Source organism: Drosophila novamexicana, unplaced genomic scaffold (genome assembly GCF_003285875.2).
Source record: "Drosophila novamexicana strain 15010-1031.04,08,12 unplaced genomic scaffold, DnovRS2.1 tig00000024-arrow-pilon, whole genome shotgun sequence".
In the NCBI taxonomy this organism is placed as follows: Eukaryota; Metazoa; Arthropoda; class Insecta; order Diptera; family Drosophilidae; genus Drosophila; species Drosophila novamexicana.
The window spans coordinates 1,523,326-1,535,728 of NW_020824768.1; the positions used below are offsets into that span (position 1 = coordinate 1,523,326).

Below are 12,403 nucleotides of genomic sequence, written 5' to 3' on the forward strand. Positions count from 1 at the left end.
TGCCCTTAAGCAACCTTTAAGCCAGATCTCCCTTGAATTTATAATGAATTATGTATTTAAAAATATAAACTAAGCCATTTTGTTTAGACAACTGACTGCTTCATAGAAAAATTCCGGGTTTGAACCAGCACGTTTTAAATCCCGCTAACAGCCATAGATAAAAGGGAAGTATATACTCGTATTAAATGTATGAAAGGGAACTTGGACATTAATATAGGATCATTAGCTAACATAGTCAAATAGACCAACAAATAGGAGTTACATAATTCCTACCCCGAGTCGTATACCATCTATTAGGGTATTATTCTAATTCCCTCTGAAAAGAACAAAACAAATAAAAGCGCAGGGGCACTTTGTTATTGCCCCCAGAACAGTAGGAAAATTTTAATATTATTGTCAACGAGCTTGGGGGCGTGGCTGATTGTTGTGTGTATGTGTGTGTGTGTGTGCGTGTTTCTCTGTGTGTGTGTGTGTGTTGAGCTCGAAGCCGAGAGCCATTCACTTTTCATTATTAATATTTTGTGTGCTTAAATTATGCTAATCCGTTGAAATATGATTATGCCAAATGACAACAGCTTGAAAAATGAAAACTTTGCGCGCACGTGGGCGTTAGGGCGTGGCGTGGCATAGCATCGCATTTGCAGGTGTGTCGCGGTAGCTCCGCATAATTTGATTACCTTTGGCAGCTAATTTCGTCGCGACTCTCGTGCTATTATTAAATTGTGGCCCATATTAAACCATTTCCCCCCTTTTCGGGCAACTTTTTCAATTAAAGCAAAGCAAAATGGCCGACCTTCAAAAAGCATTTGCGAATGGCAAATGGAATTGCAGTCGCAAAACTAATTTAATTAGCTAGCTCTTAACCCAGAAGCGAATCACAGAAGTCGACATAGACGCCGCATTGGCCTTTCCCGCAATAATTTCACTTTAATGAAAATAATTTCCGCGCCAGCCCGTAAGGGTTACCAGGCGACGCGTCCTCCCGCCCGATGTCCTAGTTGTCCCAGGCGCGTCGCGTGTTTGCATTTGTGAAAGTTTTTCGGCGGTGCCAGTCGCCAAAGTTTTGAGGCGCCGACAAAAAAGCGAAACTAGCCATAAAAAATTGTGGACCCTGCGAATGCACAAGACGCCCGGCTAAAAGCTATGCAAATTGCCCGGGCGTGTGGCCAGGCGGGCGGGCCGGATTTTGGCCAAGTGTTGACTTCCACCATTTTGTGCGACAAAATGAATTTTTCAAGAGCATTAACAAAAAGAAACAGCTACCAAATTTAAAAATATTAAAAGAGCGTTAGGCAACATATTTCGGCTATTCCGGCAACGGAACGCAAGTTTTCTTTCGGAAATTATAAACAGATACTCAAATTTTACTTTTCCCCCAAAAAAAGAAGACACCTTTTTAATATTAAAAGAGCTTCAAGCAACACGTTTGGGATATTCCAGCAACTGAACGGAGGCTTTCTTTAGGAAATAATCAGATTTTCCTATCCAACTTGTTTATTCAATCAAATTTTCATATTAAAAGAGGAAGTATTCCGGCAACTGTATTGAATTTCAGATATTTGTAACAGATTCTCGTATCCAACTTCATTAATTAATCTTCTACTTATTTTTAAAGAGCATAAAATAATATAATTTCATGAATTAGAAATTGATTTCCTTATCGAGCTCTAGTTCTCGTTCATTTGAGTAGGCGCCTACATTGCTTGGCATTCTAAACATCCAGATTACAGTCGTACTCTCTATACTTGTTAGAATATTTGGAAGATCCTTTGATATATACTTTTTGGAAAGATCGTTTGCAAAATTTCTTGGGCATGTCTCGCAAGTTTTTCACCGTCGCCCTGTTATGTCGACAGCAGTCGCTCGCCAGCTGTGCGCTCCGTGGACCAGCCGGGAGCTGGTGTGCCGGGGGCGCTTCCGAGGCCCGGATGTCGGTTAGCCAGCGAAGCGTAACCATGTTCGCTCGTGAGAGTCGCAGTGAGTCGGTCACGTGTCGTCATCCGCGTAGACGTCCGCCGGATGAGAAGCAGCAGCCGGCCAGGCGACGGGTTTGCCCCATCCGTGTGCGCCGCGGAAGACCGACGAAGCTGGACAACCAAAACCAAAAGCGGGTCCTTAAGGTGATCGAGGTGCTCGAACCACGTCGGATCCCACCCCCCCGGCAGCATTTCAGCACAGAGCCGCTATTCGTTTCTGTGGGAGCAGGTGAAGACCCCTGCGGAACAAACAAAAAGCCACCAACAGGCCCACGAGGACCAGCAGGTCCAACAGGACCAGCTGGACCAATGGGACCAGCTGGACCAACAGGACCAACAGGTCCACGAGCACCACCACCACAAGGACCATCAGGACCAACAGGACCACGAGCACCACCACCAGGACCATCCGGGTCAGAAAAGGGCAGCAAGCTGCCCGCTGTACGTGGCCCAGCTGGAGGCGACGGTGGCGCCTCCTCAGGCAAGGGCGGAACGTGTGGAAAGGGTGGAAAGGGTGGCAAGGGTGGCAAGGGTGGCAAGGGTGGAAAGGGTGGAAAGGGTGGAAAGGGGGGAAAGGGGGGAAATGGGGGACAGCCACGCGTCATAACTTTGATGCCCGGCGATGGCATTGGCCCGGAGATCTCGCTGGCCGTGCTGGAGGTACTGAAGGCAGTTCAGGCGCCACTCGTATTTGAGCCAGTCGACGTGACGCCTGTGATGGACAAAGAGGGCAGGACATCAATACCGGAAGCTGTTATTGAGAGCATGCAACGCACCAAGCTGGGCCTGAAGGGTCCGCTGATGACGCCGGTGGGCAAAGGCTTTCGCTCCCTGAATCTGACACTGCGCGTGCTGTTCAACCTGTACGCGAATGTGCGTCCGTGCCGCTCGCTGGAGGGCGTGGAGACTGTCTACGGCGACGTGGATATCATAACCATACGCGAGAACACAGAGGGCGAGTACTCAGGCATTGAGCATCAGTTGGTCAACGGGGTCGTGCAGAGCATCAAGCTCATCACACGGGCCGCCTCGTTACGCGTCGCCGACTACTGTTTCAAGTATGCGATCATGATGAATCGCAAGAAGATCACCGCGGTGCACAAGCGCTCCAGCATGCGTATGTCGGACGGTTTGTTTATCAACTGTGTGCGCGAAGTGTATGAGAAATACAAGGATCAGCTGAAGAGCAAGGGCATCGTCTACGAGGAGGCGGCCATCAGCACGGTCTGTCTCAAGATTGTGGCCGATCCCAGGCAGTTCGATGTGCTCGTCTTGCCCAATCTCTATGGCGACATCTTGTCGGACACATGCGCCGGTCTCGTTGGCGGCCTGGGCCTGACGCCCTCCGCCAACATCGGCACCAGCGGCGCCATTTTCGAGGCTGTTCACGGCACAGCGCCGACCATAGCTGGCAAGGATCTGGCCAATCCGACGGCCCTGCTACTCTCGGCCGCCATGATGTTGCGCTACATCGATTTGACTCCCTATGCCGATAAAATCGAGCAGGCCGTCCTTAAAACCATCAAGGTGGACAACGTGCGCACCGTAGACCTGGGCGGCAAGGCCAAGTGTTCCGAATACACCAAAGCACTCATAAAGAATCTCAAGTGATCCGCTGCACGAATCGAGTACCCACAAATCTCTGTGACCGAGATCCTAGTCGCATTAGTTAGAAACTAAATTTGTCAGACGCTTGATTTTTGATGTAGGATAATTATTATACTAAAAGTCGCATTCGTTTTTAGTATGCATTTTATTCGATTAATATTTAATTTTTGCAGTTTTAATGCTTGTATAATCAAGGTTTTCACATTAAAAATCAAAAGTCCAGAGATTGTGCTCTTCGCTTCTGAGATTCTTTTTCCTCCTTTGGACAACTAATCAACTAATTTTACGAGCACTCTAATTATCTACAGGATAAATTAGCAACAGCTTGTAAAGCCAGCTTGTAATGTAGAAACTTGACCGCGCTGGTCACACTCTCTTTGTCGATGCAGCCAAACCGAACATCAGAGAGAAGCGACCGTCAGTCAAAGTCAAAGCGAGCACAGAGAGTCTGTGGCTGCAGCGGGGGGGCAACGGGGTGTTGCCCCTAATCCAGACCCAGTTTAGTCAAAAAGCTAGCCATCCAGCCAACCAGCCAGCCAGTCTAACCAGTGCCAAAGTCAAAGTCAGCGCCAGAGTCAGTCAGTCTCTGCGGGGCCCGAAAGCGAGAGCCAGGCGCAAGTCATCAACCGCACCGGGTTTGCCCTTTCCAACTGGCTGCAGCTCCCTACCCTGCCCATATCCCCCCGCCTTCCCACCAACCTGCTTCTGCATTCTAGGGGCCGGCTTAGGTTGCATTTTCACATGCATGCTTGCACCACGGCCACTTCAAACTGGCTGCGTTTAAAAGCACCGACCAAAACTCTAAACAAACCAAGCTACTAGCCGGCAGCAAGAGAGAGAGAGAGAGAGAGAGAGAGGGGGGGAGAGGGAGCCGCTCCTTTAGGTCTCGATGCAGCGGAGCGGAGCGGAAGAAAATGCCACAGAGCCAACCAAAGAGCCATATAAAAAATTAAAAAAGTAAAAGAAAAAGAGAACACAACAAGAAAAAATAAGTGAATGTAATTTTGTGTGCGTGTGTGTGTGTGTGTGTATGGGAGATTCTTTGTGTGCATTTCAAAGAATTTTTATAAACAACAACAAGAGTTGAAGAAGAAGAAGCAGACGACCAGAGAACCAGAGAGCCAAAAGATAAACTTCGTTTTGTGTATGTGAAACAAGTCAAGAATTTTTCGTATATTTTTTTTATCATTTTTTTTTTATTTGTTTTTTATTTTTTTGTTTTTGGATAACCGGTTTTTTGGTCGCGTTGCAGTCGCCGGGCTAACAAACAGCCTCCACGCTGCCAACTGACACCAGCTGCGGGGAGGCAAGTGGCAAGTGGCGAGTGGCAAGTGGCAAGTGGCAAGCTGATCTGGATCAGCCTAGTTGTCGCTGGCGTCTTCATTCATAAGCATATTCCACGGAATCGCAAGTGCAACTCAAATTGCAGAGGCTGGTAAATTGAGCTACAGTGAAACCTCAGCCGAATGCAAACAATTGAGCCTCATTTGAATTGGCCAGCACGCAAAGGTCTCCGACAATGAATGGCCACGTCTAAACGCTATTCCAGAGAAATGAGAAATGCAGGGGCTTACAGACATAGACAAAAGGCGGCGTCATAATTGTCATGCCGTGCCATGGGCCGTGGCCCATTAGAATGCTAATTTGTAAATGCAATTCGATGGATGTGTTTCTGATGGCGTGATAGAGCGCCAAGCGTCAAGGGCCAAGAGCCAAGCTGTGAACATTTGTGCCTCGTTTAATTGTTTCAGCATATTTTTTGGTTCCGTGGAAATCTATGAAAATACACACTAGAAAAACGCCAGCAAAGTGGGAGGCAGCATTACGCAGAATTCAAAGATGAACGCATTTTCAGTTTAAATTCAAAATTCAGCTGATCTATAATTAAGCATGTCCAAGGTTGAAAGGTCGTATCTAGATAGTAATTAGTTTTAATGTATGCATGCTGTTCTCTAAAACTCACCCTGTTAATTAAGTTAATGCTGAATGATTAAAGATGATAATTAAATTTGCGTGCCAGTTATATTGCTCGATAAGCATATTTAACGTTAACAAACTTGACTTTCCCAACAACAACAACAACAAAAGAGGGGCGAGAAATAAGGTAAAACTTAGTTTTTCTCACTTCATTCGCAATATCACAAGTGCTTGACGGGCCTTTTAAATCGCTTTTAACTGATTTTCCGGCTCAAGCTCCGAATTTGCACGCCCGCCTCCCTGGTTGCCCCCGCTGCCCCGTCTGCCCCGTTGCCCCTTTGCCCTGGCGCCCTTTTGCCCTGCTCTGCTTGACAAGGGTTACAAAACACTTTTACAAAGATTTACGACCGCCGTCAATAGTGCTTTACATGACATGCTCCAAGCACACCCCCCCCCCCCCCCCCCCCCTTCCCCCTCACACGCCCGGCCCCACAAATTGAACTGGTGCTCCCATAAAAAATAGCGACAAACAAAAAGCATTTTCGAATTTAAATCTATTTGTCACTTTGCGAAACTTGTGCTACCTTTTGCTACCCAACTTTCAACTTTGCACAAAAAAAAAAAACAACACACACACACTCGCACACACTCATCGGAACACGCACAAAGTTCGCCGTAAGCGAACCGGTTCCACAAAGAGCCGGAGCATGCAGATTCCTGTGCCTATAAAAAGCATAGAAAAAAAGAACCAGAACCAAGTGACAGTTACAAATTTGCTGAAATAAAATGAAAGACCAAACAAAAAAAGTAAGTGGCCAACAAAAAAAGAATGAAACAAAAGGAAATTCAAATGAGTTGCGAGTGGGTGGTTGGGTGGCTCTCGTGTGTCCAGGCCAGCTAGTTATTAAGCCTCTGCCACAACTTGGGCACACTGTAAAGCCTCAAACATCGCCCCACTCCTCCCTCGCCCTTCTGCAGGCGACAACACGCACTTGCAAGTTTGCGGTACCCGAGCACACTCCAGAGCGTGGGCGAGCTGGTTTGTGGGAGAGAGAGAGAGGGGGGGGGGCTACAGAAAATGATTTGCATTTATTTATTTGTGTGTTTTCTCTCTCTCTCGTCTCTTCGCCCCCCTTCCCCAGCGCTTTATGTTAGCAATTGTTATTGTCGCAGCGCCTGAAGATTGAGTAGCTCTTTACTGCTTACACGCACTTCTGCTGTGCCCCTCTACCACCACTTCCCTCTCGCTCGCTCTCTCGTCGCTTTGTTTTGCTTGTGCTGTGACATCTCTTTGGTCTGCTGATAAAAATAATCCCATTTATTGTTTAATGCTTAATAAATAAAGCAATTTTTATTTATTTGCCGCCTCTTGTTTCTTCTTCTTCTTCTTCTTCGACTTCAGCTCTTGTGTGCGTTTTGTGTTTTGTTTTGTTTTTATTGATTTCTGCTTTATGCTTGCGGCCTGTTTCGGTTTCTGTTTCTGCTTTGGACTCGTCTTGCTGCTGGCCTAAGTGAAATGCCATCAATTGTTTATTGTTTTGATAATGCGTTTTGTTGTAGCATTTTATTGTTTGTGCTTGTGCGTTTTTTCGCTAGCTCGATTCGAACTAAATGATACTTAATTGTTATATAGTTGGGCGGGACAACTTGGCGTATGCGCAATATTTGTGACCTACGTTTGATTAATCGTTTCGTCTGAGGAATGCGTAGCATAAATTGAAATATCAATCAAATGTGTACTCAAAAATAAAAACTGAAAATATGCAAGCCATCAATTAATAAATAATAATTGACAAAGTGCTGCGGCTCAACTGTCTGCCAGAGCAGCAAATGGAGCAGCTGCCACAGCTAATTGCCACTGGACACACACGCACACACACACACACACACACACGCACAGATGTGCCTGCTCTTTGGTTAAATTCGCCTGCGCCTCTCACGTGGACTCCTCTGCATTCAATTAACGGCGGAAATGCGGCCCCAGCGCAAAGGAAAGACTCACTGATAAGGATGCAGTTCGGGATGTGGATGTGCATGTGGATGTGGATGCGGATGCCATTGCTCTGTGCTTTGTGCTGGCGACCAGAAGCGCATAAATGTCATAAAATGCACACAGAAAATAATGAATGTTAAGCAAGTCTCGTGTTGGTTTAATTAATGCAATTAAACGGCATGCGAAGATAATTGAAATTGACCATAAAAAATAATGCGACACATGTGCAGCCGACGACAGCCGCCGTCTTGGGGCACGGGGCACGGGGCACTCGCTGGGCGCAATGCCACACAATTTGTCTTCGATAAGGTATTGAATTAATTAACTGCAGTATTTATGGCAGTTTGTCTATACCCTATAATCAGTACGCTTGACTATGGCAGCAGCTGAGCAAGTCTTTGAAAAAGTTATTCATTTGAAGATTGAAGTGAAAGAGGCAAATTATTATTTTTAAGCTTCTTATTATTCGTGAGGTATTGGTCACACTTATTCATTTGCTTGGGCTTATTGTAAACGTAAAATTCCACTAGAAAATTCTTTGTTATAAATAGTTAACTCCCTTTAAATTTAACCTTTGCGTGTATGGCAGGCAAATCAATTTACGTAAATGTCAGGGTTCCAACTTAAGTTCGCAAATACCAGAATTGTTGACTAAAATAAAGTTGTAAATGCTGGGCAGTCGAAACACACGAAGCAGCAACAGTGTTGCAACCAGGAACAAGAGCTATGTGGCAACAACAAATGTGGCAACTTGTAAGCCACTTGCAAGTACACATAGTATCTAAGTACTTGCTTGGCCGGCTATCCGCTTACTCGCCATTGCTGTTGTTGTGGGTGTGTCCCGGACACTAATTGCAGCTTGTTACCTGGACAAAAGGGGCGGGTGGGTTTGGGTCGACCAGGCAGCAACTTCCGGTAATTAAGAACCAGCGACGACGCCGCAACGTGACACGACACAGCGGGCCAAGAGCGAGACAGAAGCCAAGAGCAAGACCGAGGCAGAGACTGAGACCGAGGCGAAGTCAGAAAGGAAGAAGTTGACGCAGTTGAACTGCAGTCACTTGTTGATTTAATGTCCTCCTCCAGTTGCTGCCGCAGCCATATATCAGCACAAATTCCACTTGGTGTTTTTTTTTCAATTAAAACTTGTAAATTTGAAATGAGCCAAAAAGTTGCTGAAATTCATAAACAGCATACAATTTTAACCTGGCCCGAGTCGAGTCCAACAATAGCCGCCCATGGCCAATGAACCTTTGCATATGCCCAGCCGGAGCTAAGGTCAACATGTGCCCAATGCTGGGCTACATGTTGACTGGACTCGGAGCTCATTGAAATCCATTATGCATAGTGTGGCAGGGGGAGAGACAGGCGGACAAGCGGACAGGCGGGCAGGCGGGAGGGCCAAAGTGCAAGCGCATTATGCAGAAGTTGTGCCTTTGCTTCCCTTTTTTTTTTTATTTTACGGTATAATATATAGAGTCCTGTGTGTGAGCTCCACATGAAGGCACTTGAGTGCGAACTACTTAACTGGGTCGAGGAGCAGGCTCCATATACCGAGCTGTTTCCGGTTGCAGCCGTGTGAAATGCAATCAACTTTTTTGTTTGCTGCACAATTGGGCAAAAGGCAAGTCAGCAGAGCAGAATGCATGGCTGGATGTAAGAGTATATGCCAGGTGAATATGATAGACACAAAGCCTGGATATGCGAACAATGGACGTGAGGCTGAGGCGAAGGCGAAGGCAAAGTGCAGCCAATGAGAGGAAATTGCGATATGAATAGCGCGCCTTAAAGCTGATTGAATTGCTTTAAGTGGCAAACTAATATGCATTTTATATAAATGGATATATACAGCCAGCTTAAGTTTAGTTATAAGATCTGACATGATTTTCAGCAGTTTATATGTTACTTTGCTGCTCTGTCAATAATCCTTAGGCAGCACTTTGGCCGCGCCACGATTTGGCATGTTTATATTATTCCTGCTCCAGCTTGCCGGATGGGGTCATCAGACGACAATGCCACGCGCCATCATTTCTGTCAGACACACGACTTCACTCAAGCCGAGTCGAGTCGAGTCGACTCGCCTGCCGCCCAATAAATAATGTATCAAACAAAGAGCATGCTCAATGGCAACAATGACACTTTAAGCAGCAGCAGCAGCAGCCAACCAGCAGTCAGCAGTAGGCAGTAGGCAGTAGGCAGTAGGCAGTCGGTCGACTGTTGGCACAACCCTTGGCCTACAGCCGCCCACTTGAGGCCACACTCTACGCCCTGCGCCAGACATCCGGCACTCGTTGTTTCCCTTCCTGCTCGACAGGCAACAACAATAATAACAACAATAATAAACCATATAAATAAATGATAAGCCTCGCACATGCACAATGACATCCCGTCAAAAGGTGTGTGTCTGTGTGTGTGTGTGTGTTGGGGGGAGAGGCATATTTTTTGTGAAGTGCGCGTGGGTAGCTGTCCTGTAGCCTAATGAAAATGTCAACCTGCCGCTGCAATCAACTATCAACCTGGCGCATTAGTAACAGTCATCCTCAGGCATCATCATTCAGTTTTTTGCTGTCCATTAAATTGATATGTGCCATTTGTGATTTATATGGATACAGCAGGAGGAGTTGCACAATACAGAAAATAATGCAATAATAAATAATTTGAATAATTTACCAAATATAATTTAATATATAAATGTGAAATACATGTCTATAAACAATTTAAGTTATATATTTGTTGCTTGCCTATTGGCTTTTCATCTTTAGAATATCGATTGCAACTTTGATTTGTTTGCAGCTCAATTAAATACGTATAATACGCAGCCAATGATAAGGCCAAGGATAAATGTGGCTGCCACGTTAGGCTGGCAACATAATATAGTCTACAGACACACACAGGGAAGTGTTGGCCGCTTCCGTTTCCGGTGCCTATCTGTGTAAATCCCTGCACTAAATAACTGTCAGACCGGCAGACGCCAGCTCCTGGCAAGCCACCCACCAAATTTTGCCAGTTCGAAAAACAAAACTTTGACAATTTCACCGAACTTGCGGCGCTTATTAGAGTAGACGACAACTTGCAAAAGTTTTTGCATTTCGCAAGTGTCTCCCTCCCCTCTTCCCCGCGCTCTCTCCATTTCTCCATCAGGCAAATAGACCTACCCAAAACGCTAATTCTCTGGCCTGGCGGAACTGTTGGCTGTATTTTACATAACTCTGTGCGCAATAAAAATTAATTTGCTGCCCATTTGGAAGTGCTTAATTTGTAAACGAGACCATTGGGGTCTCCGCATAGTACAGCTCCCACCCAAAAATTGTCGGAAGGGTACCGGGCGGGACGGCGCAGAGCCGAAATGTTGACTTCAACATGTTGTACCAACTGTGCCCGATTCTCTTGTTTCAGTTATTAAATTGCGGCTAGGTCAGCTATGTGTCGCATTTCGAGTGTGTGGGAGGCAAAGGGAGAAGCCAAAAAGAAGTTAGTTAAGTAAAAAAGTTGCTAAGTTTGCGAGAAATTAGAATACTGCTCTGTTAATATACTCAAGCTGTGGCTAGTTCTTCAAATATTGGAATTTTGAGTGTGAGGTTGGGGTACGAAGAAGCTAAAAAGAAGTTCAAATAGAAAATGTGTTGGTACATTTGATGGAAGCTATAATTTTGCTCTTTAAATGTTTTGTTTGAATATAGAAAAGTGAAGTTAAGATAAATAATGTTGAGCCTATTTCGAAGACATGAAAACATGATAAAAAGAAGAAGAAGCCTAGATTTTAAGACCTTAGTTATATCATTAGAAATATATGGAATTCGAGAGTACAGTTGAGAAAGAAAGAAGCTAAAAAGAAGTTAAGAGTAAAAAAGTGGTTTATTACTGTCTTAAAGAGATTTATTAAAATCTAGAGCTTTGATACTTCCTTTTCTTGTTCTTTGGTAAGAGTATTTGGGTATCGATGAAAGCCCGCTATCGGTTGTGGTCTGTTATTTCACAGATTTTTATCGCCGTCCAGAACAACAAGAACAACACGACAGCACATATAGGCGACATTTATATGGCAAAAACGCAAATGGCGTTGAATGTTTGCAATAAAACAAAAATTGAACAATGCTTTCTTGTTGTTGCCAATTGTTTTTCATGTTTTTGTTGCTGTTGCTAGTTGTTTGTTGTCGGTTGTCATGTTTGACCCCGAGAGTTGTGTGGATTTTTGGGTGTTTCATGGTTTCTGTCGTTGCCAGTACAAATTTATAGTTGTATTCAGTGAGAGAATCAACAAGAGTAGCCCAGTCGGGAGTGCCGAAGTAGAAGATATCCTGGAAGAGGGTGGGGTCGTGTTGATACGACTTATAAATTATTTGCAAAATATCATTTTGAGCCCTAAGAGTACCTACATTTAAGATTTCAAGTGTGTAGCTCTTGAAGTTCCCGAGATCGACGGACATGTCTAGACGGACCCGACTGTTCTGGAATAAATTCTAGTATATAGAGTCTATATGCTAGATATACTTTGTGGGTAAACAGATGCCTTGTTTCGCTCGCTTTCAATGAGTTCCGGGCATAATTAGGGAACGGGTCGTGTCTCAAGCAGCAATTTCCTTAACCAGCACAAGTGGAATATACGGATTTGTCGGCGCATATATTGTAGTATATAGCCAGATTAATAATTGGCGAAAAACTGAACAATCAGCTCAATTGTACAGTTGCTCTTGACTTTGACCTTTGTAAGTGGTTGGGCGGCGGGCTGGAGGAGAGCGCCAGCGGCTGGGCCTCGATTGGGGGCATCCGCTCAGCGCTTGCTCCGGCACTGTGACATTCTGTGGGCGGACACAGACAGGGCGACAGATCGACCGCGCCCCACCCCCAACCCCCCACGAGGGTATAAAAGCGCTTGACAAATGTCAAGCAAAATGCGTCAACTGTACAG

The 12,403-nt window shown here is 45.4% G+C and overlaps 2 protein-coding genes across 2 annotated transcripts in view; both read left to right on the plus strand.

Annotated features, from left to right (window-relative positions):
- Nucleotides 1–12,403, plus strand: part of LOC115771269 (division abnormally delayed protein) — a 96,991-nt gene that overhangs the window by 10,083 nt on the left and 74,505 nt on the right. The gene's annotated exons all lie outside the window — the stretch shown is intronic.
- LOC115771270 (probable isocitrate dehydrogenase [NAD] subunit alpha, mitochondrial) lies at nucleotides 1,712–3,785 on the plus strand. The gene has a single exon (XM_030716885.1). It carries the CDS (start codon nucleotides 1,815–1,817, stop codon nucleotides 3,585–3,587), a length of 1,773 nt encoding a protein of 590 aa, XP_030572745.1. The 5' UTR covers nucleotides 1,712–1,814; the 3' UTR covers nucleotides 3,588–3,785.